This window comes from Manduca sexta, chromosome 9, assembly GCF_014839805.1.
Source record: "Manduca sexta isolate Smith_Timp_Sample1 chromosome 9, JHU_Msex_v1.0, whole genome shotgun sequence".
Classification (NCBI taxonomy): domain Eukaryota; kingdom Metazoa; phylum Arthropoda; class Insecta; order Lepidoptera; family Sphingidae; genus Manduca; species Manduca sexta.
The window spans coordinates 5923956-5951322 of NC_051123.1; the positions used below are offsets into that span (position 1 = coordinate 5923956).

General features: G+C 33.7%; 1 protein-coding gene and 1 non-coding gene across 2 annotated transcripts in view; both read left to right on the forward strand.

Annotated features, from left to right (window-relative positions):
• Window positions 1-1415: 1415 nt before the first annotated feature.
• LOC115449159 (somatomedin-B and thrombospondin type-1 domain-containing protein) overlaps window positions 1416-27367 on the forward strand; it is a 57731-nt gene continuing 31779 nt past the window's right edge. Inside the window, exons 1-2 of the mRNA XM_030176892.2 lie at window positions 1416-1536; window positions 24041-24415. Of these exons, the coding sequence (XP_030032752.1) occupies window positions 24184-24415 (232 nt within the window). The 5' untranslated portion in view covers window positions 1416-1536; window positions 24041-24183. The remainder of the gene's footprint in view (window positions 1537-24040; window positions 24416-27367) is intronic.
• Trnat-cgu lies at window positions 23577-23648 on the forward strand. The gene has a single exon. It is a non-coding gene; the product is annotated as a tRNA-Thr (tRNA).

The following is a 27367-nucleotide window of genomic DNA, read 5'->3' on the forward strand; positions in this document are numbered from 1 at the left end:
TATCAGCCCTGTATTATATACTCATAGCTGAGCACGGGCCTCCTCTATTACTGAGAGGGATTAGGTTAGGTTAGGTTACCACGCTGGCCTAGTGTGGATTGGCGGACGTCACATACCCCCAAAATTCTTACTCAAAACTTCTCAGGTATGCAGGTTGCCCCACGATATTTTCCTTCATCTTTAAAGCAAGCGATAATTCACAAGGAATACACAAATAACTTTAGGAAAGTTAGAGATGTTTTGAACATGTGGACATTCGTCTCGACAGTCCGTTTCACACCCAAATAGGCTATCGTCGTATCATACATGTAATATGTAACTATTTAGAAAATAATTAATTATACATTTTATGTCATCGTAGATCTATCTCCAGAAGCTAAATCCTTACATATTAACACAAAGCCGCCGCGTCTGTCTGTCTGAACGCGATAAACTCAAAACTACCGTGCATTACAATGAAATTTGGTATTAGGATAGCTTGAGACTAAGGAAAGAACATAGGCTAGTTTTTATCCTGGAAACTCTTTCACGCAAGCGAAGTCGCGAGCCAAGCTAGTGAGATATATATATCAAGTTACTAGATAACTATACTCTCTTCTTCTCACTTCTTTTCTTTCACTTCTCACTTTATCATGTACTGTAGTCTTTAAACTGATTGAAAAGAGCAACACCAGAGTTTCTTGCCCGTTCTTGTCTGGTGAGAACTGTTTTCCGAACTGGTTGTAGAGTTAATATTGACGGAATCTAAATAATGTATAGCATTTTACAGATTCAAATAATTCATTTAATTTTATTATAAGATATAAAATTTCATTAATCATAATACCCAGGCTATAACGTCTAAAGTCTAGACTGAATATGTACAATGGTTGGTCTTAAGGCGTATATTGTGAAATTATATTAAATTCGTATATGACACAGTGCTTTGTTATTTATGAATATAAACAAAAATACTATCTTTTTTTCTAAAAGTAATCAAAATCAGCCGAGAATGATTACACTAATATACTAATGTTTGTGATATAAAATTAATTGTATGAGCTTTCAGATTCACGCTGAAAGAGATCATTCACATGATCAGCATTGCAACTCTACATATGAGTAGCGTAATGCTGGCGAGCGAAAAGCGTTTCATTAGTTATAGTATGTAAATGTACCAAAAACTGCATCAAATATATTGTAAGTGCCTTGATGACGTAACAATTAGACGCATTTCGAATACTGCTTCCTAGAACAGATCGTAAATAGATAAAAAAGAATAAAACAATTTTCACAAAAAACACAACCTAAAATTTATGATATTTTATGACTCCCTTAATTTATCCATTAATTTAGAAATTACCATACAATACGTTCTTTATTAGATCATCTATCATGCGTCTCGGCCACCTACTGTCTAGCGGAAATTCGAAATTCAAATAGTCCATACCTCGCCGGTGTTTCGCGGCGAGCGGTCGCGTCCGGGCGTATTCCGCGCTGCCCTTACGATCCCGTAGGATAATTCTTTTGTGCCAGTGTTGTGTGACGAAATTTCATGTAAGTACTTTTCTGTTTTTAAAATAAGTGGTTATTAAAATTTGAAAAAGGAATGTTTTTTTTTGGTGTAGATTAATAAAGTTAGGTAAATAATAAAATAATCGAAATGAGAATAATAGGAATAATAAAACGGTGATTTAAAAAATAATGTTTATGTATTTGTAAAAGAAAATTTTAAATATATTTTTATAATTAATGGTTAATGCAGGTACTAACAACAAATCATTCGTGTAAAATTTATTAAAAAAAACATACACTTAAAATAGATACGTTGATATTTGAACGTAATTGCTACGGACAAAACTACGACAGAGCTTTTAATATTCTTGAAAGCTTGTCAATTTAAACTCAGGTGTTTCTGTCAGAGCTTTCGCACTTTCAGAATCATTAGCTTTCGCATTTTTCGTAAGTACGAAAACAATTAGAAATATTAATTAAAAACTGCCACATTAATTAATTGTGCGTGACATTAAAAGCTTTGACGTTAAAAGCTTTTTAGTGGATTAGCAGAACTTAATATAATTTTTGCAAAGTAAGCAATTTAATTTGTACTCGTAGACGCATTTTATCTTTTGTAGTTTCAGGGCTTTGCCAAAGACATTTTCAAATTGTATATAACCTACATCTGGCACTTAGATAGATTACATTTTTATATTATACGCTAGGCCAGTTTTTATGCAGAAAATGAGCGCTCTGGGAATCTCCTGGAAAAAAAATATACACGGACTGAGTTGCGACCAAAGATAATTTTAGAAGTTTACATGTTTACAAGTTACGAAAGGGTTTTCATAATCCACAGGATGAATTATATTATTCATATAAGATAATGTGTGACAGAGTTATAAACAAAATAGATAGGGCTCGGAAAGTGCTTTTATCTATTCTTCCAAAGATAAGCTAATATGAGGTGAACGAACTTTAAATGTTCTTGTAGATCTAAAAAGTTCGTTGTCATTGTATTATGACAAACTACTGTGTGAAAAATGTGATCAAAGTAATATTACTATTAAGTTATTGCATCTTAATTTTTAGGGTATGTGAAGTCCGATAATCCGCACTAGGCTAGCGTGATAGATTAAGTCCTAATCGCTCATTAGTAGATGAAGCCCCAGTTCATTCCATGTTCATCAGTGGGACAGTATGTATTACAGGGCTTATATTATTATTATATGATTAACTAGCTGTTGCTTGCGGCTTCGCCCGCATCACGGAGTTTTCCGGGATAAAAGTCCCGCTCTATATTTTCCGGGATAAAAAGTAGCCTATAGCCTTCCCAGGTTCTTAAACTATCTCCATGCCCAATTTCACAAAAAATCGTTTAGGAGGTTTTGAGAAAATCGATAACATACAGACAGGCAGAAAAGGGCAATTTGTTTTATAATACGTATAGATATATCGGAACTACCCTCGCTTCTTTTAAACTAGAATGCAGAAATTGCCAGTTACATTTATAAATCTTCTTGTTTTCAGCGCTAATTTAATGAATGTAAATTCCTAGAAGGAAATTCTTCATTCGCAATGTTATTTATTACCGAGATTAATATCGGCTTACTATAAATCATGCTTACGTTTAATCCCACGTAAGGATTGGGTTAGTGTATGGTCTAAATATATCAAATTGTTAGTTTTTCCATTCGAAAATGCATGTTGGCATATAACACTAGAATATATGTAAGATATGGCGATAATTCGTCTCAATAACATCATGAAACGAATTTAACATGGTAAATATTGTTAGTGACTCACTGCCTATTCCTTGCTGAACAAAGGCGGGAGTTTATGTCAAAATATTATGAAGCAGTGTTTTTAAATAATAACCATTCGAATGATTTCACAATCAATATACTGATAAGATTAAACTTGCAAAATGAATAAATTATTAAATGAAACAAAATATTCAGCCAGATTATTAGTCAGCATAGCGTTTTTTTTTTATAATTTTCCCGATGGTTTTACGTAAAAACATTATTTATGTACAGCCTATTAACTACGAGTGTTGCGTAACGACCAAACATCCCCTGAGAGTTTAAGTCCTAGCAGAGAACTATTCAATACATTTCAACACAAACTTTACCAAAGCTATTAGTAGGTATGTAATGATCAAAACTTCTTAGTAATGATTTTAGTACTATATATTCACATACACCGTAACTTTTGCACTAACTTTCCGCCGAGTATATTCTCATTATATGATAGTAGGAGGTTCTATGGCCATATCGGGCGCAAATTCTAGAATCCGGGCTGTTACTCTGTAGAAGTATAGTTTTGCCCGATAATATAGTTTTTCCCGACTCGGAACCGAACCCAAGATTCTGCATTGTAGACGCACCGTAAAACAACTACGCCACCTTGGAAGTCTGATACTACACATGTTATTGGTATCTATTGTCTCATCGTCATGAGATGGCTTAGAAATGAAGAGGTGTGTAATTGATTCCCGAACTGATACAAATACAATGACTGATACAAATAGAAATTCAAGTGATAAGTTCGCACGGTCCAATATTGGCTTCATTGGTTGTAGGTCTGAAAGTTCGTCGAAGTTCTGATACATGTTATACTTGTGGGGCGTATTTATAAATTGTAAAAATGAACTATACGATAAATATAACTAGAATGAAAGTTTGTCTGTATTCAGCTTCTATTTAGTTTAATTAATCTAATAATTTTTGAAATAGAGCCTGAACTTCGCGCAAATACTTTTGTCAGACATTTTAGCATTACATAAATTATATCATATGAAGGATGGATTTACCAAAAATCACAGATACTTTATTATAGTAGACTTCAAATCTATACTATATCTCAGGGATTATTATTTTGGGTTTAGAAAACATTATTTCTCATTAAGAATTACAAATTAATTCACGCACTGAGAAACATACAAAAATCTCAGCGTACATTACGATTGATCAAATTAAAAAAATCTTTTAATGTTGGAGTCAATTATCGAGGAAGGCTATATAACATCACGCTTTGACCAATAGAAGCGAAGCATCAATGAAAAATGTTGCAAAATGTGGACAGTTTATTCTTTTTGTGAGCTTCCGTTGCGTGCGCTACGTAAACTGTTAACAAACATGTATGATGAAATTTTATTTTTATTGTTCCCATTAAAAGTTAAAAAAATATATTATAAAATAGTCTCCCGCCGCATCTGTCTGCCTGTCTGAACGCGATAAACTCAGTATAAAATAAAGTTATTTGTAGTTCTATCAAAGATTAAGCATTAAGTCACAGAAAGCTGGATCGCTTGTTAGTCGCCGACTTCAGCTTCGCAAAGTAATTTTACCTATTCAATGCACGTCGAAAAAGTTTATCTCTCATAGAATCTCAAGTTTCACTCTGGTGCGCTATGTTTTCAACTTTTGCGTTCGCTTTTTTCCTGTTGTCTTTGAGAAATGAGAATTTAAAATTAAGCACATAAACGATTTATTTTAATGCAGCGTTCTGTGGAATGCTTTTTGAATTAAATTCTATAAATTTTCCTATTTTGTGTGATAAAGGCGTTTCTTAATAAATTAGTTTGAAGTTTGAAATTTCATGGCTTTAACAAATTTTGTTCTTAATTTAAAAAATAACCCAACTAATGTTTTTTAATATATCTGGATGCTACAAGAATTTGTTATCACGGTATTAGAATTCGAAATTCAAAAACAGGAAACGCAGTGGATCCCGCTTTCCTGAATATCTGGTGGCGGATATCCGGTAGCGAAGTGGTGTTCACAGTTCAATAAGAGCTCAATATTGATGTTCACACTACTATATGGTAACTATTAGGTATACTACAAGTGGGTAAAGACGTATCAAATGGAGTATGGTATAAGATATGATAATTGAGATCGTCGCAATAAGTCTATGTCACCTTTGAGTAAGATCTCAAGTAGACATTGAATGTATTAAACTATTTAATAAACAAAGCTCAAGTTGTTATAATAGTTTGATGTAATTTCAGTCGGCATTGTTAAACGAATAAAACTCAGTCAAAATCCGTCATATGCTATGACTTAAGATATTGTTTGAGATGTTGATATCTGTTTATTAAATTTACGATCTTAAGATGCTGACTTTAATTTGTCAGCGCCTAACCTGATATCGCACTTCGGAGTGAAAATAGATTGTACAAATAAACTGACTTGCAAACCTACCAACTTCCGTCCCTTTAATTTACTTTTATTCTGTAAACATCTTGTTTTAAATACATCGTTCCTCCCAAACCCTTAGACTAGACATCCACAAAGTCGCAATCGCATTAAGCGAAACGTTCACCCATTCTCGTAATGTTTATAAGAATTCCTTCCGACGCTAGTCTAATGAAGCATCATTTGTACTATCCACTTAACACTACAAAAGCTCTTTGTATTCGCAACTATTTTCGACGCGAACATTCATTTAACCCTAATAATGTTCCAAACTTAAAACGGCCGTCTCAAGACAATGAGGGTACAAAATACGACATACGACCCCGGACGACAAACAATGGCCGCATAAACAAACGGACAAAGGTGTTGCTGTTGGTTTTCTTAAGCTTTCTTTTTGACGATGACTCTACGTTTGAGGGCCTTTGTGACCGTTCTTTATTCAATGATAATTTTAAAATATGAATGTGGTCGTGGGTGGTTTAAATGGCTCTTATTATTGGCGTTTATTTGAAATGTCTGTTTTTGTAATGGCACGTGACTTAAGTGTTGTTGAAGGATAATATTTTGTGTTTTAAAGATTTATATGGATAAGATTTATTACGGAACCTGAGCTTCTTACCTGTCATATATACATGATCAACTATGTAACATTTATATATAAATCAGTGGTATGAAGTCTTTAGAGTGCGAAATTATCGGTGTCAGTTGATCGTCACCACATCAGAGTTAATTTCTTTTGCAAATAATGATGAGCAGAAATTTTATTAAAATGGTATTGTGCATGTTTGTAAAGTTGTTTTTATATTCCGTTGAAGCCGTACCGGAAAAATCTAGTATAACGTTTTCTGGAAAATATTGTCACTCGGGTATCAGCGTGAGCATCAGGAGTGTATGACTAAGAAGAAGGATACTATAGATATCCGGGCAGATGTAAATATCCTTCGCCATCCTTCCACCAGCAAAAAACAAATACGATGAAATAATAATCACCTACTTATATCATTAATATCCGAAACTTAGGCACTTCATTTGTTTTTCGTGGAATAGTACTTTTGCTCGACAAAAACTCGAATAATCCAAATCACGAGTCTAATTAATGGGCACAGTACGTGAAAGCGTAGGATTTCCTTTGGGAAAGGTATTTTTTTATAAACTACTGGTAAACTATCGAGTTCCGTATTAGGAACATTCTTTACGTTAGTAGTTGGTACTATATCTTTATTTTACTTATATAATTATATTATATTTTCTAAGTAAGTATAATTAATTAATTAATGATACCACATATTCTTCTTTATCTCTGCTAACAATATTTCAAAAATCATGTCTGAATAACGATTATATTCTTCATAAACTCCAATGATATTTTTCTGCAAAAATTAAAGTATAACTTGACAAAAACCTAACCTCAATAAATGACGCCACCGAAATATCGAAAATGATTTTATTATAACAAATAAACATCGTTAAATGAGATTCTACCATTCATAGTATTATCAGCCATAAATCTTACCGCTTACAACATAAAATATGGGTTAAAAAGCTGTTTATCAACATAACCTCCGCCCTGAGATACGCGTACTGATTACTAAAACTAATAATACTCTAGTGCAATGACCTCGATTGTTTAACTATTGTTTTAACATCTTTGTTTGAGTCTGGTTTGTAACATCTGTTAATACGGCGTGTTTAGTCAGAGGTATTTTTGTCTCAAACTTTGTGCGATGTGTTAGCGGATGTTGCATATATTTCGTGGGAACAACACAATGACTGGCGTATATGTGACGAAATTGCCATTGCACCCTTGTTTATAAAAAAAAAAACGAAATTCACTGCGGAGCTCAGAACGAACAGTTTATAGGAATTCAGTTATTTACGCACACAGAGTGAATTAACGCCTTGTATTTCTACTAATAATTGGAAAAATGCTATAAAAAGACGCCTTTTAATTTTAAATGTTTACTGATTTTTTGAAGATATACTTTAATTATATATATGGCTAATGACCATCAAAGTTAGATGACGTTTCTGTATGCGGCAATAAGATAGGCATGTAAAATTCCGGCAATAGAGCGGCGATACGTCTCTTAATAAATATTATGGATACAAATCCCTATTTTTAACCAACTTAAAATTTGGAGGTTAGCCATTCGATGTGTATTTTTTATGTTTCTTACCATCAGATCCAGGACATTCTTTGCTAGGATCGGTGTAATGTATGTTATTTCGCTGAGGTAATTGTAAGGAAAAATATAATTTATGTCTAATTTGTTTGCTCATATCGTTTTGCTTATAACAGCTTTCTACAATTTACCTTTTTTTATTTCTATCGGCCTGTTTCTTCTAATGTGTCGTGAAGCAAACATTGATGTGAAAAGAACGTCTTCAATAGAAACACCCCTTGTGACCGCATTTCTTGTACTCATTTCTCTTTTTGTTTCACTGACTAGATTCTTGTAACATTTTCCATACATTATGGGTGATATACATTAGTTTCTTTGAAGTTTTAGTAATGAATTCTAGCGGACTTTTGTTCCACTAAATTACGAATTATATTACTAGTGCCTTCAATATATTATCATAGTGTGAAATAGTTATATATCATATAATTTTATAAGATATGTTTAATGTTGTCAAGTGGATCGTAAGGCTGATTTCATATTTTTTTTATTAATAAAAAAGTATAATGACGCCTTATCTATATTTCTTATAACATAGTTGATTGTTTGATTAATTTATTTTAAATATGTTCAATATTTATGAAGCAAATACGAGATTGAAAAAACATCAGTCAGAAATAATTTCTCGTTCTTCGAAGCCTCAGCGAGTGCGCTGCCCTCTTAGGACCCTTATAATGTTTGAACAAGATATTGCCTCTGTATTATTTCAGCGACCGATGGGAAATGTGATTGGAACCCTCTCAATTGATATACCTATGTTTATTGGAAGTTGAAGATTGAACAAATATTTTTCACAATCTTTAAAGATTCTAATCAAAGAGATGTGATTGAAAATACATTGCGTATGGGAGTTGCGTTTTACTTACAGTGAATCAAGATTAATAGAATTTAAAGGATGAAAAAATAGACATATATTGTAATAGAGATAAATAATAAAACAAATGAACTGACCGTAACTTATTTTTTTAATTTTAAGAAGATTTATTACTGAGTTATTGACAAAATTTTCCATGCTCTTCAAGACGTTAGTTCTTTACCATTTTACAAAGCTTAATAAGTAAAACGCGGGATAACAATTATAATAATATCAGCTCTGTATTATATACTGTCTCACTGCTGGGCACGGGCCTCCTCTACTACTAAGAGGAATTAGGCTTTAGTCCACCACGCTGGCCTAGTGCGGATTGGTAGACTTCACATACCCTCAAAATTCCTATATAGAACTTCTCAGGTGTGCAGGTTTTTTCACGATGTTTTCCTTCACCGTTAAAGTAAGCGATAATTCCCAAAGAGTACACACATAAATAAAAAAAAAAACTTCAGAGATGTGTCTTTGGGATTTAAACCGGCGGAGCTTCGTCTCGGCAGTCCGTTCCACATCCAACTAGGCTATCGGGGATAACAATTACTTATAACGAAACAGACAATAGAAGTGTTATCTAGTTAAAGCGAGTGTTCCATTGTGTGAAAGAGAAATATCGACAGCTTGTTGCAACTGTTTTGTGTCGTTTGTCAGATGCAACGGTAATTGGGAACGTTTACATACGGCGCCCGGTTTTCAACTTGTATCAACCCCTTAACGTCAACACAATATATTTCAAAGTAGATTTGGGACGGAGCTTCGTTCGTGTAAAAGAGATGTTAGTACAAAACTATTAGGCATTATATAAAGTAGGTATGTATAAGATAATAAGTAACCTATTTCTAAAAACATGGCTTATTTTTGCGGCAAATTTTATCCCAATCCACTTAGTGTTCTTCTTTCTTCTTTCGCGTACTTCTAACAAACATCCAAACATCTACCTCCACATATCTTCATAAACTTTAACTTAAAATATAAGTAACATCGGTTAGTGCAGACTTCCGAGTTCCCACCCGAAAAATAAAAGATTACGACGGATAATTTTGTTTCTTTGTTAGCAAAGCTTCCGTAACACGCGATATAATATGTGAGCGAGTTTCATAATTTACATGTTTCCATAACTCTTTTAAGGGGCCCAGAGCGAGGGGCAAGGGGCGTGGGACGAAGGGGCAAAGGGGCGTAGGATTACCGGTGTATGGTACTTGAATACGAGAGGGCTCGTGGCTGTATTAAAATTTGTCCTTGTTTAGAATTATTTGAGGTTATTGTTTATGGTGAAAAATTGGTAATGAAGTATTTGTGGTACTGCTAGCACTGATTCAAGAGCTTGTGATACCCGATACTGATTCTGCTACGGGATCTGGTTTCAGGGAGGCAAATTTACTAGCTTTTTTTTGTATTGGGACCTAAAAAAGGGCACCGAAAATCTATATAGATTCAGATTTTCCTTGTTAAGAGGGGCCCCTTTAGATTAGTTAGTCACGAACGGCGTAGTTTCCACTAGATTCTAGAAATATTTTATTTATAAAAGCCTAAGCTATCCTTAGGTAATAGAGACTTTATATCAAATGTATAATTCTTATTTCGGAAAAAGACATACGTGGGCGAACCGCTAAGAAAATTTAGTAAGCTATAAAACTGGGCTTGCTCTACGAATTCGCGTGCAAAGCCTAGTTCCACACTTGTGGAGCTTTAGTTAATCCGCTTACAACCCTTCTATTTGTTTCGGATTTCGAAACGTTCTTCATGAAGCCTTAAGATATGAGTTTTCTTACGCTCTTTTATATAAATGCCGTATTTTGGTATACGGTTGTGGTTGTGTTTACGGAGTTTAATTGTGTTTTTTTTTTATCTATGTTTTTAATTCTGAAATGAACGAAGTAGTGGAAATGTGAATTAAAATTCATATTTGTACTTTCTTTCTTATATGGTAATAATAAACAATACATGTGACATTTACGACTAACATTCGCGTAAACATAAGAAATCATTATGCAATACATGTGATGTGAGGAATTAAAATATTTAAATACATAAAAATAGACAAATTAAGAACATTTAATTAATACTTTTATTAATTCATTCGTTAATTAAAATACGTAATCTCTCGCGCTTCTTTATTTCTCAAATTATTTAAACAACGTGAATGAATCGTGATAAGTTAACCAATGATTAATAACAATAATTGCTAAGAAGTAAAATGTATCCACAAACAATTTTATCTATATTAATTAAAACTTCACTCAATCAATAATCAATCTTTATTTACTAAAGTCATCATGAAAACAAAAACCAATATTGAAAACATCGAAATGGTTAACGTTCGTAGTCAATATTAATAAAGTGACCGCCGTCATTACAAAAGAGCAGCGGACGAAACATCGGGAAACAAAGCCCCGTCGTAATTTCATTTCGCATTGAATATCCACGCAATAATGCATCGGAATGAAGCTGACACTATACCGAATGCACCGCATACAATTTAGTGAAATCAAATGATATTGATGTCGGATGATTATTGCTTAAAATTAATTAAATTAAAATTAAACTATTTTCGGATTTTATCGTGGTTTTAATGTTTTAGCTTTCTCCCGACGTTTCGAAGACTTTGCAGCCTTCGTGGTCGCGGGGGCGACTGAGGTGTTGTTCATCCGCAAAGTCAAAGTTACAATATCTACCTACATTATACAACTTTTTAATCTACGCGGAATGAGCTCACAGGGTCTTGAAGTTGAATTTGCAATGTGGTGGTGAGGTATAGAGGGGATAGTTGTCGAACAGCATACAGAAATCTTCTCTAAGCAGCGATAGCCTAGTTGGGTGTGGAACGGACTGCCGAGACGAATGTCCGCAGGTTCAAATCCCAAGGGCACACACCTTTGACTTTTTTAAAAAATCATGTGTGTATTCTTTGTAAATTTATCGTTCGCTTTAACGGTGAAGGAAAACATCGTGAGGAAACCTGCACATCTGAGAAGTTCTCTATAGGAATTTCGAAGGTGTGTGAAGTCTACCAATCCGCACTAGGCCAGCGTGGTGGACTAAGGCCTAATCCCTCTCAGTAGTAGAGGAGGCCCGTGCTCAGCAGTGGGCAAGTATATAATACAGGGCTGATATTATTATTATTATTATTTTACAGAAATCTTAACAATAGCATTCTTACCTGTTGTGGTATACGAGTCTTATGGAAGGTAGAGTCTTTCCCGCCTTCACACCCAGAACAACTCCTATAAGCCAGAATCAGCACGCATTTTATGACACCGAGTGGTGAAGCTCGGGGAGTTGCAGGGAAAGGAGGACCTTCCTTGTAGATTAAAGTTATGTATGGTTGCTACTGGTTATATCAGGCGAGCGGCAAGCTCGTCTTGTCATTAATTGCAATAAAAAAAAGTATTTCTGCATATCTACTTAATTAGTAGAACGCACGATCAGTTAACTCATTTTTAAGAGCAGCAGTGATTCAATTAATGATAATGTTTTGAAATTAATAAAATTTTATAATTGCCAATAATAAAAACGTCTTTATGATTTTACTGACGTTTTTATTTAATTGAAACTCGGCCATGAGTGGTGACGTTGGCAGTTCGCGGGTAGCGGGAAAAACAATTGATCATGAATGATGTCCCCGTGGTACGTTCCCGTGCATTGTTATTCCTGCTGTTAATGCCCGATCTGTTAGTCAGTTGTTAACCTATCTACCCTCAGTATATCCTACTAATATTATAAATGCGAAAGTTTGTGAGGATGGAGGTATGTTTGTTCCTCTTTCACGAAAAAACTACTGAACGGATTTGGATGAAACTTTACAGTAATATTGAATATACAACAGAATAACATATAGGCTAAAATGTATAATGATTTTGTGTAATTTGATCATAATATAGCGATACATCTCAAGTAAGTCGGAAAATTTCCCGGCAAACTCCTTCACGCGGGCGAAGCCACGAGCAAAAGCTAGTACCTCTATTCTGAGGTGCTTACACCACACTTGACTATACTAAACTCGACTCACCCGATCGAGGTTCGTGACTCTGCTTATAAAGTCTGCATAATGTATGTTTCCACTTAATCTGATCTTTGCTTTGTAGCTGTTGTATGACATTTCCATCTGCTGTCGTAGATCGGGTTTTAGTATTCACTGTAAAATACACGACATTTCAGTTTGGCCATATTGCGTTCATTATCAGGAATTGAATTTGATTTTTTTATTTAGTAAATTATGTTATTATAAGTATAGCTAAAATATACTGGGGGATACTATTAATTGATTCGCTTGTTATGCTAAATGAACTTCAAGGATTTGGATGACTGATTGATGAATGAGAAACTAGAATTTTCTTCACTGTTTTGCAGTAATAAAATAGTGTAAAACGTGCAAGTTATTATAATGCGAAAAATAATGCGCACAGGAAGTTCCTGGCGTTGCTATTAAATAAGTTTAAGAGGAGCCAGATTTTGAAAATAGATCCTAAATTATTAGAATTTAATTACAAATTACGATGTAAGATATAGTTATGAAGTGAGTAAGCGGAATAATATTCCACGCGGACGAAGTTTCAAGCATAATTGGTTTTAAATAGTGTTTTTAAGAGAACTAGGTTTTGTAGATGAGTATTATATTTTGATATTTTAATGAATATAGGCATATGTAGGTTTTGCTTCTAATTCCTCCACTATAATATTTTTTGGTAATACATTTTGGCGGCCTTGCTCGCTAGCAACCAAATTTAACTGCGCCAAACGCATTTTTAAGTGAGAACGCATACGTTCGCATTTTGCATAACACGATTATCAAAATGGCGGACGAATCACTAACTTTGGGGAAAATAAAAAACAGATAATTGTACAACTTTTTGAGTTACCGTAAAACAGGATTCCGCGCCGTTTTCGGATTTATAACGGGAGTTCACTGAACATGGACAGTTATAATTTGGGCTAATATTGGCAGAGTGAGTAATGACCAAGAACTGGTCATAGAAACCGCGGCAGGCTTTCAATGAGGTGGGCCGACGACCTGGTCCACGTGGCGGTACGAAGCTGGATGAAAACTGCCCTGGAGAGAACAACCTGGAGTGCATTGCAAGAGGCCTACACTCGGCATTGGGTGAATATATAGGCTGAAGAAGAAAGAACAGCCGACAGCTTAAAAAAGCTTGATATAGTCAACCGACCTAGCCCAAACAATTCCGTATGATAATTGCGTGGTGCGTGAGTTGAATAAACTCTTAATAGTCATAATAAAATCACGTACTGTGTCATCGTACAACCTCTAGTACTGATAGTGGACGCATTATCTAAGGTGTTATTGTATGTTCGCTCGATTATAGTGCGAGCTTATAGCGAAGAAATAGACTGTAATTTACCTATTTTTTATTTAATTTTTTATTCTCAACAATTTTTATAAGTAGTTCTACACGGATAATACACATTTTCACGCCTTTTATCCTTGAAGGGGTAAACAGTGTTGTATCTGGTGCACCCATTGTTTGCGGTGTGTGTTTCGTCACAGTATGTGATGGGGGAATCTTTCGTCATATCTGGCACAAATTTTAGACTCCGGGCTGATACTGAGTTGAAAAACGCAAGATCGCTGTTCGACTCGGGGATAAAAGCAGATTTAGCAGCACTGCAGTCGTATTGTAATACAACTACGCCACAGAGACAGTTTAGTAGAGATTATAATTTATTTCTTTTTTGTTTGATCGCGCTAAATATTCAAGTTGTGAAAATTTTTCATTTACGGGCAGCTACTTAGATAAAGCTATGGGTTACATTTTATACCGCACAGACCTATACGGGCAAAACTAGTCTTATCTTACTTCTTATTTTCCTTATATTTTATAGGTGAAGGTTTATGCAAATGTTTGTGTATTTCTTAGAAGTAAATGCATCAGCAACTGAACGCATATAGATGAACTTTGGCACATAGGTAGGCCTCTTCCTATTCCGGTTTTTTACTCCCATGGGAAATAATGGTGTTTTTTAATCAGATGTTTTAAATATATAGTATTGTACAGCGTTTTAGTGTTATTGGGACTTGTAACGGGAAAGACCTTTCACGCGAGTGAAGCCGAGAGCGACACCTAGTATAATATAAACTATTGGTTAATCAGTAAATAAAATAAGCAAACAGCAAGTTTTTATTTGTAGTAACAGAGCTTTTCATACAATATGATGAATTTTAACGTGGATTTGGACTGTGTTCTGGCATGACAAATACGTAGCGTGCAAACACATGTGTGTGTCTAACCAATAGTAATGAATAGATTGCAACAGACTGGGACTAACACCGGTGAATGTTTAACTCGATTTCCGAGCAGTGTTTCCATGAAGTATATTGACGTATGTTGTAAAATTGTGTTATCGTTTTTTTTTTAACTCTGCTAGCTAGAATTATACAGTTATCACAGTCATAGGTAATATGTTTTAAATACTTTTTCTTTCATCTGTCACAACATAGCTTCATAAATATAAAATAAATAAAAAGAAAACATTTATATAATTAAGGGCCATTTTTACATTGCGATATTCAATGACACGTTCGTTTTTACCTCAGCTAACATTGTAGCAAAAATTATTAATGAATTAACAATATTTTCGTCAAAAATCCCTGTTTTTTAGTGTGTAGTGTATTGCAAATATGGTGTGTATGTAAGGGTATTTCTGATTAAAAGTATAATGCTTTTCACAGCATTGAAAATTACAATTACTTTTTATTTATATTTAGTTTGTTCGTAACTTACACTTTTTTATTTAAATGTATAGCTACAATAACTTATGCTAAATTGTTATTTTCAAAAATGCAATTATATGGTTTTATCAACGCAATGTCAAATAAACCCTGTATATAGTATAATAAAATCTAAATTATAATGGCGACTGCAAAAGAATTTCCTTTTTTAAAATTACGAACACAAAATTCTCACCTAAATTTGTAGAGCGAATATTAATTTTAAAATTACTGTGCCACGTCTGTAGTTTTATTGGGGTCCTTGTCCATTAGCCTGTTGCTTGATTTAACATCACATTTACGACATCAAACCCTTGTATTGTTTTATTGCCGGGACCCAGGACCGGTTTAACGTTATCGAATGACCAAAAAACAATGATTTAGGCAGTCATTAGCTGCATTAAGATTTAATGGGCTGACTCTGATATCACTTAGCTACTTTAATTGCGTATAGCTATTGAAGTGATTATGGTGTCTCCTTTTTATTGCTTTAGTAAGCAGACAAGCTAAAGGTCGGTCTGAAGTTATGTGGTTACCACAGACTATAGACTTTGGAAAAGTTAGGAACATAAACGCTGCTTAGTAAAAACAGTTTTTATGCAAAAAGAGTAAATACTGATAAGGTAATTTTAAAATTGCCCGCAAATTTACGTAGAAGTGTATATTTAATAATAAGGTAGACTCAGATCAGTTAAGCATTTCAATTATTTTTGAGAAAAATCGACTATACGCGATGGCAATTGTTTTTTTTTCGCGTAATTAAATTATTTTGAATATTGCTTGGTATAAATTAGGCAATAGATTATTTATTCGCGATAAAAATAAAATGATGACTACGACCTCTCCTTGAAAATATATTTATAATGTATTCAAATGTAGGTAACTAACGATCGCAAAACCTAATCGTCGAGGATGTCGAATAGTGACTACATTAACGTACGATATATCTATCGCAAACTGTTCACTGAACCGTCGTGTTCGCTATTTCTAATGCGTTAAGTTTGTTAAGCAAACGCGTTGAAGTTAGTCTTTATTTGAGCAAGTTAACAAAGCAAAACAGGTCATTTAAACCACCTAAAGGCTTGTGCTTCGTTATTTAAATTTGGAACTAGTTCGCGACTTGCTTTAAAATTCGAGTATGGAACATTAATTCGAATTTAGAACACTATTTTATCGAATTTAACTGTCTGGATTCTGGAGTCACAGTAATGATTGGAAGATGCATCTAGCATCTAGGTTTAATAAAATAAATTAATATAATTTAGCTAGAAACTAGACTGATTTTGAGGTTCAAAATATATGAATACTGAGTCATTCTAAGTCGCTAGTAGATTCTTATACTTCGATCATCCCATTCTAAGAATCTCCAATTTTGTTCCTATCGCATCAGTCATATCAATCACAACGATCCAAAATAAAACACCATCACCAAAATCCCTTCTCAGAAACTGGTTTTCGAATTGTGTAGACGAGATTCTTAATAAGCTAGGATTAAACAATCCTTTGATGACGTCATTCACATGCAAATTACTTGCACATATTGTATCGTAACTTCCGCAGCTGGAATAATTGTCGATACACGGCGAGAGTGGCTTTCAACTTTAAGTGTTATTTTTGTTAAGTAATTTTAATCAGAGTTTTATTGTAGCTTACCGCGTTTTATAGCTGTTGGTCATCATAAAAGTGGATTATCAATCAGTGTGTGTCCAATTTGATCTCTGTTGTATATACTTTTAAGGAGTTTTTTATTTGTAACTTGAGAAATAATTTGTTTGATTTCGTATGAAAAGTGTTTGTAGTAAAACGTTTTTAAATATTCGTAGTCCACGTATATAACGGACAACACAATTAAAATTAAAAAAAAATTGTTCCATCTAGAATTTAATTTAGTATATTAATATTACTAATCATATACGTGAATTATATTCTTGTTACTTCTCTAGAATATTACACATCTAAATTCTATTGATTGGAAGTTATAAATGCAAAATGGCTCACGGCTTCGCAGTAAATTCAACATGCAAAGACAGTTCAATCGCGAGATATTGTAATATATCGTGGCAGGACAAAGTCGAACTACTTATAAGATGTTCACTGAACTGTTTAATTTAAATATAGATCTTATAAGAACTTCTTGGTAGCACCCGTCACAAATTTCTTTTTTTTTTAATACGACTAGCATTAAAATCCATTGAATTGTTTAATTTAAATATAGACCTTAGAACTTCTTGTTAATAACCGTCTCAAATTTCTTTTTTTTTAATATGGCCAGCATTAAAATCCAGCCAGTATTTAAATCTATATTTATATTTATCTATACTATTATATAAAGCTGAACAGTTTTGTTTGAATGCGCTAATCTCAGGAACTACTCGATCGAGTTAAAAAATATTTTAGCATGGGATAGGTCATTTATCGGGGAAGGTTATATAACATCACGCTTTGACCGATAGGAGCGGAGCATCAATGAAAAATGTTACAATAACTTGGAAAATTTATTCCTTTAAATAGCTTCGATTGCGTGCGTGACGTAAATGGTTAAAGTTACGCTACATCATGAATATTTAAATGAAATGACAAAGTCTCCCGCACCTTTCTGCTAGTCAGAATGTGATAACCAATTGATATCGATAAAATTTGGTATAGAGATAGTTTGGAACCCTGGGAAGGGCATAGGCAGTAAGCCTAAGTGATTCCCAGGATAAAGGCTATCGTATTCTATGCCGGGAAAATATATACTTAGCGAGACTTTAATTCCGGAAAATTCTTTCACTAGAAGGACATAGCCTACTTCCTATCCCGGGAAGATATATATAGCTATTTTTATTCCGGAAAACTCTCACGCCGGCAAAGCCGCAAGCAAAATCTAGTTCTAAATAAATACAATGTTTTAGTATTCTAGGGATTTTAGCAAGCGATTAGCTTTTATTTTGAATGAAATATTTTCTAAATCCAACTCTATTATCCAAATGTTACGGTTACCGTCCTCAAAGGTCCCACAAACCGCAGGGCTATAATACCCTGTACCTAATGCCTTGACCCTTAAGTACAGAATGAAGTTCGCAAGATATGGGACTTCGGGGAAGTAACGAATCGGACTTTGTTAATAAATTAATTTTGTTAACAGTTGGAAATGGCGTCGGGTCTTTGAATGGTAATAATAGGGATTAAGGAAATGTTTTGTATCATAATTAGTCGGATTAAGTCCACTGCTAATCTAGATAAATGGTAGAGTATAACAGAGGCGAAGGGTACCAATTTTTCGAAAGGTACCCGACACAAAATATACTAATGGGATCTTAGCTATGTTATATTAATTATTTAATGTTAATACTATAATTTACTTTAATAGCGTGCTTACATAAATTCACAAAAGGAAGCTAGTAGGAATTAAATATGGACTTTTTGCCACTGGTGGACGCCACTCTTTAAAAGTATTTTGAACGGGAAATTCGTGCGGCTTCCCTCACGTGGACAGCCTTCCAGATAAGGTGCTAAAAATAGTGAATAACGTTAGCGCCAATTTAAAAATTCAGTCTAAAAAGTATAATTATTTTCTATGCGAGAAAATGAGCAGGACAGAAAGTAAGGTACTTGTTCCACGATATAGTTTACCCGTGTGCCTAGTTTCATACAAATCCGTTGTTTTTTCTGCGTTTACTTCTCACATACAAATATTTTCACAAACTTTCACAAAACTTTTAATATTAATGAGATAAGATTAATTTTAGTAGATTTTTTTTGCGAATTAGTCATTGGTTGGTTGAATTGAGTATGCGGATTAAGTAAATGTTTGGTATAGAGTTTAAATGAAGAGCAAAATTTAAAGCTAAAATATTTTACGTAAAAGTCAAAACATGTTCTATGCCAGACAAAGCCGGTAGTCAAAGCCTGTCTCGGAAACTAATAGCAGTTCTATAAATAACTTGACATAAATACTTTGTGCTGGCAGATGATTGGACTGAACTGAGTCGCTAATTAATCGCGGCTCAGAAGGACCGAACGCTTTGAATGTGAATCGGTCGGTACTAGTTCATTGAATCGGTACCTAACTCGATTAGTTCGGTCTCCGATGTGCTATAACAAGTCAATTTATAATCATTAGACGGCGATGGAATGTTCGAAGTTTCTATGCATCCAACCCTCGCGTGAAAATTAATTTAAATTAATAATGCTGAAATTCAATGCAAGTTAATGCTTCGAGATTTGATTTGATGAAATAGATTTATTTATTAACCAACAGATTTTAGAAGTTATTAGAAGTTTGTAACTTTTAATACGCAGAAATTATAGATAAAAACATTAAAATTTGCTGACATTAAGACCTCTGAGTATACAACTTGTATTTATCAATATAATATTTATCAAGAATTCGGTGCCTCAAAACAGTTTTGAAACATGCTTCAGCACGTATGTATGTTTAGTATATTATTAGAAGAGGCATCTATTTTACCGCCTTTAAAAACCACTAAAAACCATAAAGTAATTTAAAATTACCTATATACTGGTTACCAATTTTAGATTAAAAAACAACTGTTGCAGATTAAAAATGTTTTTTAATCTTGTATCTCTATTGTGACTACTTATTAACAAAATTAAAACGTATAGTCTTTTTTTATTGCTTTGAATGACGAGACGAGCTTGCCGTTCGCCTGATGGTAAGAATACAACCGCCCATAAACAGTAGAAACACCATCCAACACCTTGAGTTACAAAGTATTGTTTGGTATTCCAGTACGCTGGCCATCCAGAGACATGAGATGTTAAGTCATATTATGTCAAATCGTTATACTGGTCACAATGCCCTTCAAACAGTGACTACACACTGCTGTTAGGGAGGCAAAAATAGACATTGCGGTTAAAGTTATAAAGCAACCCAAATTTTCTACGCGGGACTGTTATTCTATTTGTTTCTGTAACAAAGCCACGATCTGCCAGGTAGAATAAAGTAAGAGGTGGTTAGCACGGCCGCAATGTAGGCCCAACTCTGCCAACTCGAAACTTTCGTTATTGTTTAATGAAGTGTGATATACTTTACATCTCCTGGTTTTACTCACTTAACTTATGTATTAACTTTCTGTTGAGATTAGGCTACGGTTCGTCAAGTTTTCAAAGGGTTTTGTGCGCGGTGGGGTTTATGAATATGGTATTAGTCGCGTTAAGTATGGAGATTATAAACCGTATTTTTTTAAAGATATTTGTAGTTTATTTATGTATTAAAATTAGTAAATTTTTGGTAATGATTTCTTATGTTGTCGCGAATGTTAGACATTAAAAAGACACTGTGAGCTCATTCTGCGTAGATCGGACCACCAACAGCTAAAAAATTTAAAAAGTTGTTAAATTGTAAAATGTAGTTAGATATTGTAACTTTGATAAGTAGATATTGTTACTTGCGGATGAACAACACCTCAGTCCTCCCTGTGACCATGAAGGCTGCAAAGTCTTCGAAACGTCGGGAGAAAACTAAAATTATTAAAACTGCGATAAAATCCGAAAAATAGTTCAATTTTTGGTGGTAAGAAAACTATCGATGTCTCTATGTGTAAGAATTCTCGCGCATTCACTCTCATATTTGGCTGTAAAATTGCACCATTTAGTAATTTACTACTTACATTTAGTTATTTAATTACTAAATAATGTCTTACTGTTGTGTTTTCCGATCTTGCGATATGGTCACACAGCCAAAATCCTAATTATCCATAAATAAAAAAGATAACATAACAAATAAGAAAAAATTACATTATCTAAATTCTGTGCTGCTCAAGTATGCAACTTTACTTATATTAACCTCTTTTTGCTCTATAGAAGTACGTTGCCCGTGCTACTGAACTAAGATCTGCGCTACGGTTAATTAAATAACACCTAAATGGTTTCAGAAGCTTATCTGAACCAGTAAATTGGTTGAGACGTTGGTGTAATGTAGGTATGATTGCTTTATTGATTTTTTTTATGTTTTATTTTATAATTAATATCTTTATTACTGAACACTAAGACGTGACATGCTAATATTCGTTTTATGTTTGTGCTTAGAATGTAAATGATAGATATATCTGAATGAATTTTCATGACAGGCTTTATAAATATTATTTAGAGGTGAAGAAGTGAATCATGCATCAAGAAGGTAACCATTTTGTCCGCCATTTTAGTGTCCGATTAAACGTCAAAACTTTCAAACGTCACGCGAACCAGTGTTGGGAGTTATTTAAAATTTGAATTCAGAACACAGCCGTGTTTGACGTACCGACGGGCATTGTTTGGCCGTTCAGTTTGGATTGTTTGCTTCGTTCTTTAACTGTGCGATGTATTTGTGAATATTTCTAGTTAGCATCGCACGGCAAACTAGGCCTTTCGTATTTCCGAATATATCTGAATTTACATTTCCGTTTCGTCTGACGGTTCGATGCAATTTTTTGAGAATATATTCATCAATTGCATTTTTAAAATTGTAAATCGTTTGCTGTGTTTTCAATAATCCCAATTTTGCTACTTTTTTCACTATGTTTTAATGTTTGATTTAAGATTTATAAAAAGAATATAAGTACTGGTTAAGTTTAACTGGTTAGAAATAATAAAAGGGCAAAGCCGGAAATATTATAGTGTAAAATTCCATCTTTACAATAGAATAAGTACTTATAATAATCGTAATTAAGGTCAACGATATTGATAGCTATTTATGTCCATCTAAACTGTCATTTACAGATACTATTCGAGAAATAAAGCAATTAACTATTAATTGATCGTAACACATTCTTATCGCGCAACTGTCATTATGAAATGTTCACTGATTGTTAAGCGTCATAATTAAAGCATTGGCGAAACTTCTATTTGTATAAATACACTAGATAAATTATATTATATTATTATTTAAGAAATTAAATATTCAATAAGGTAGTTGACTACTTTTTTAAATACATTTATCAAAAATGTACGTCATCTAAAATCTGACGGATGAAGTCAAATTATAAAAGTAGCAAACTGTGACGTCACCGAGTGTTACTGACCATAACGCTACGTGCGGGAGAAGGAGATAGCGCGATAACCCAACTTCATGCCCACTTTTGCTCACAATAGTGTTTCAAATATGAATACCCCTTATTTTAAAAAAAATAATGCTGATTTTACAGAATAATTTATTTTTTATATTAATCTCTGTTACATATAAAATAATGTACGCAATCAAAAATAGGAAACTATACCCTACTCTATGAAATTTAGTTGCTTTTCTCACGTTTTCCGCAAGGAAGATCTGTAGAAACAGAAGACCCACTATGCTTTTTTTACAACAAAAAATTAAGCCTATATTTGCTATGGACTTGTTCTATTCGTCCCTAAATTATAATACTCAATTATTATTATCAAAAAGTTTGTATACGTGGTATAAAAATATAACAAAACTCATTGTATTTTTTTCTATCAAAACACTGGCCAACCATGCAATCATTTAAAAAACATTGCGGCAATGTCCCGATCTTAAGTCGTTATCGGGCAACATTTAACGAGGGCCGTAAGCTCCGGTTGTCGGCCTGTCGCGGTCAAGTACCTCACATGGTCCGGCTTCTTTTTGTAGTGCAATAAGTGTACCGTAAGCCGAGGCCATTTTTGGCCTCACTTGTTTTCCACGCAAATCTCATTAGGGTTGGACAGAACATGCCTATATAAAATAGAAACTGACGGTAGAGAATTTATGGAATTGAAATAATGTTAATTCATATAAATTTATTTCATGGCCATGATTTCTGACCGGTGCTATAACTTTTCAAATTGTAATTAATAGATTTGTTATTAAATATATGAAAACAATGTTATTAAAAATATATATTTATGTAAGCTTAGATATTAAGCTTTTCGTTAATGCTTTATTGTAATAACAATAATATAAAAAATATATTATAGATGTTTTTGTATATTTAGGAAACAGAAAAATATTATTTTTATTTGGAGAGAATAAACAAAAAAATTATAATAATAGAAAAAAACGGAGTCTACAAGTGCAATGTTTCCAAATAGTTCCGAATCACAAAAAGTACTGTGTAGGTACTTCAACTAATAAGGAAAAATGTACTAATATTTATGCATAATATCCATAGTAGACTCAATATAGTTATTTTGACTCATCTCATGTAGCCTCTTTAGCTCAGTGGTAGAGCACTGGTCTCGTAAACCAGGGGTCGTGAGTTCAAACCTCACAGGAGGCATTGCAATTGCAACTTACTGTTTTATTGACAAAATTACGAAATATTATTTAATTCAGTTAAAAAGAGATGGATGTAATTCTAATTGAACCATTTTCATAGAAAAAGGCTTGAAGTTACACATTTTATAACTTAATATTACCGTCTGTTCTAATTTAAGCCTTTGTTTAGGATCTTTGTCAAAACCGGACTGGCCAAAAGTTAACTATAGTATTATTTTTTTTTTTTAAATAACTGCATACGATGCAGTTCTTTTTTTAAAATGGTTTTAAAGTCAATAAAAAATATGCTAAAAATTAAAATTCTATTATTTTCATGATATGTATGTCTCTGTTATGTCGACGTTAATTAAATACCTAAGTTATATTTATTTACCAAATACTATTTTGTTTCAGAACACCCGTCATCGAAATTCAAATGAAGAATACCTAGTCACTGTCAATCTGCCAATGTATTTTTAAATCCTTGCAATTCAAACTGGCAGCATAAAAAACTAACAATCCAATCAAGGCTCGTTAAAAGAAAAAACAAAATTACCATGATTCGCTATTGGTTGTGCTTCGCGAGTGCGGTTTGCTTGGCGGGCCACTGCGGTGCTAACTATTGTAGAGATGCTAATTTGTGTTGTCCGGGCCGGGATAGTTCCTGTGTTGTGCAAAAAGCGCATCAGAATGCTATCATTGAAGATCTTACCGACAAACCTTGTTATTGTGACCACGCGTGTTTGAAGCTTGGCGACTGCTGTCCAGACTTCCGAGAAACTTGTGGCGGTAAGTTTTTGAATTGAGATTTTTTTTTTTAAAAAGCAGTTACTTATCTAGTTAGTATCAATATATCTTACCAGTAACATAGATTCACACATTTTTTCTTTGTATTAAAGTCAGATAAGCCTGTGTTTAAACCGGTTTTTGGTGTTCCATTTTCGAATAATCCCTTAAGCTTTGCTCGTATATGGGGTCAAACAATATGTCCGTCACCGGAGCTTCAATGATTTTTATTGTAAATTTGTGTACTGCTGGACGGCCTCACAATGCCACCACCCGGACTTTGTATGGTGCGTGTGGCCGAACCTTTAAGCCGTTAGTGTACAGGCTTTATACGAATTAAATAACACTTTTATACGTTCATAAATCGGCTTACATACACGGGATTCAATTTATCCGAGGCTTGTTCAAATTTCATTAAGAGTAACTATTTCAGTTCTCCGAACAGTAATTTTTGAACGAATTTCGAGTAAATCACTTTCTGTAACCATTGGGTTTACGAACTGAAAGCTTATTTTTTTTATAGCAAATATATTCAATTTGTTGCCAAGTTAAAAACGAGGAGTTAGTACAAATATTTTCAACGAGTACATCAGGTATTTTTAAATATCAAATATAGTTTTCTAAGTTTATAAAATTGTTTTTTTTTTTACTGGTACGAGAGGACTTAAATTGTAATATCAAGCATGAACAAATTACGCCCTTTGGCAGCCATCGCTGCCTGTTATATTTTTACCATCCACTGTATTTTGTTTATTTATTTAGCATACCAACAATGTAATTACATTATTTAAATTCCTATAGATAATAACATTACAATGTCATTGTACAATGTAAACACACAGATCATATGTGCATGCATTTATGTATGAGTACAGGCGCTTTTTTTTTTTAATTTGTGCCATGTTTAAAAACACTAATATCTACAATTCGTTAGCACACAATCAAATCCAAATTCCAATTGTGAATATTAAAAGGGAATCCTTTAATCCCATTTTCATTTTGATCGAATTACACGAATAGCCCAGTAAATTATTTTTTAATCTGTGTCTTGTCTAACAATTGATATAAAGCGAAAACTTCACCGACCTCTAATCCTCAATTTTGCCAATTAATCCTTGATGATGAAACGTTCTGTTTTAATTTGAATCGCTTTTTGTTTTGATATTTTTTTACGAGTTCGAAATTCAAAATTTTGGCGTATTCCATGTTGTGCTTTAGACCTAACGGAAATCTGTAGTAGTTTTATACCTATTTCTCAAATTACTTAACGAACATGAAGTGGGTATCCTATGCTCTTGTGAGACTAAAATTTGTTGTAGTTACTTATAACTATTTCGCAATTATGCCAATTTCGCAATCAACTCGTCAAACTACTGCAACTATCGATGTTGATCAGCTGCAATTTGTTTTGGGAGTTCATCATCCAGTTAGCGTTTTGTGTGTTTTTGAAGTTTGTGATAGGTATTCCTGTGATATAGGTCTACTCGTATGTGACTGTTACCTTGATGCCATCAATAACGTAACTTTTGATATAAGGAGGTATTTTCATCGTATCATTACGCTGTCTATCTTTAGGCATATGTAAGTTACCAATGTTTTTTCTTTCACTCATATTCTTCCACTCATAATATTTTTTCCAAGAATTAATTAACATACACAACGAATGTTTTCTCGCAGAAATGTTCTCAAATATTAACAAAAGACCTCAGTAAATGCAAAAGGAAATATATCTTACATTAAATATTTTATAAGAGTAATAACTGTGTCTAATCCCCCTGTTACAGACTGATCCCTCCCTTTAGGGCTCGTTTGCATACCGTAGTATTACGACACCTGTGTTGCCAACTTTTTAAAATATTTCTTTGTACTATCGCGGTCAAAAGTTGTTTACTGTATTTTTTTGTGACATAAGTGAATGCTGAGATGTCTTTTACGGATATGAGGACTTTCGAATTTAAATATCGAATAATTCCCATTCATATTGACAGTATCCAGTTTGAGAGTCTCAAAAAGCACGACTTGTAAGTCGATGTCGTTTAATTTTGATGTTTATCGTGAGACCAATGCGTCAGTAGGTGTTAGTATCTCAACCAATCCCAATTGAAAAAACACAGACTCGTGTCGTGCTTTTTGCAACATTTCTAAGCACACAACCTATTTTTTTAAAGTATTGTAACTTGTTATTATTTTTTTAATGTAGCACTTAGCTTAAAATGAGTGTATCAGAGAAGAAGGGGGAATCTATCAGTAGGTATCGAAGATCTTATTATATTTAAATAGTTTTTGCCCGCGTCTTCGTCCGCGTGTAAAAGTTGTTCCGGGATAAAAGTTTTGTTATATATGTCGGAGTGAAAACTCTTTACTTGGTTATTTTTTTTGCATGACCGGTAAAGTATCACCGGTCTATATTTATTTTCCAGACAGTTATTCAATTATTGAAACACTTCTTTACTTCACTAACAATTTACTGCATAGTAACACTAGCGGAATACACAATGTGCTCGGTTCGAGCGTCCAAATAAGACTCGTACAAAAACTTCTACAAGATTCTTGCTCGTCGTTGTTCGGCCGGTCCTTATATTGACAGCAGTAGACCTCCCTCCTCTTCTAATACTTCCTCGATGTAATGATAGATGGCGCCACTATCGCTCCGGAAATTCACCAATTCAACGAATAACGAGGTGCTGCGGCGACACGGCCATTCTGAAATGCGATGCGTGCTCTGCATCGCTGGGTCATTCTCTTTCTGTAACAGAAACTCATTGCCAAGGTGTTTACTTCCACAGTACACCTCAGTCAATTTACTTGTAAGCAACATAGCTTTGGATATGGAACATGGGTTTCACGAGTATAAAAGACACAGCTCACTCCACGTGAGTACTGGTCAAATAAAATGTGATGAACTGTTGTATTTGCGCCAGCATGGCCATACCGACAGGCGGTGCAGCATGCTCG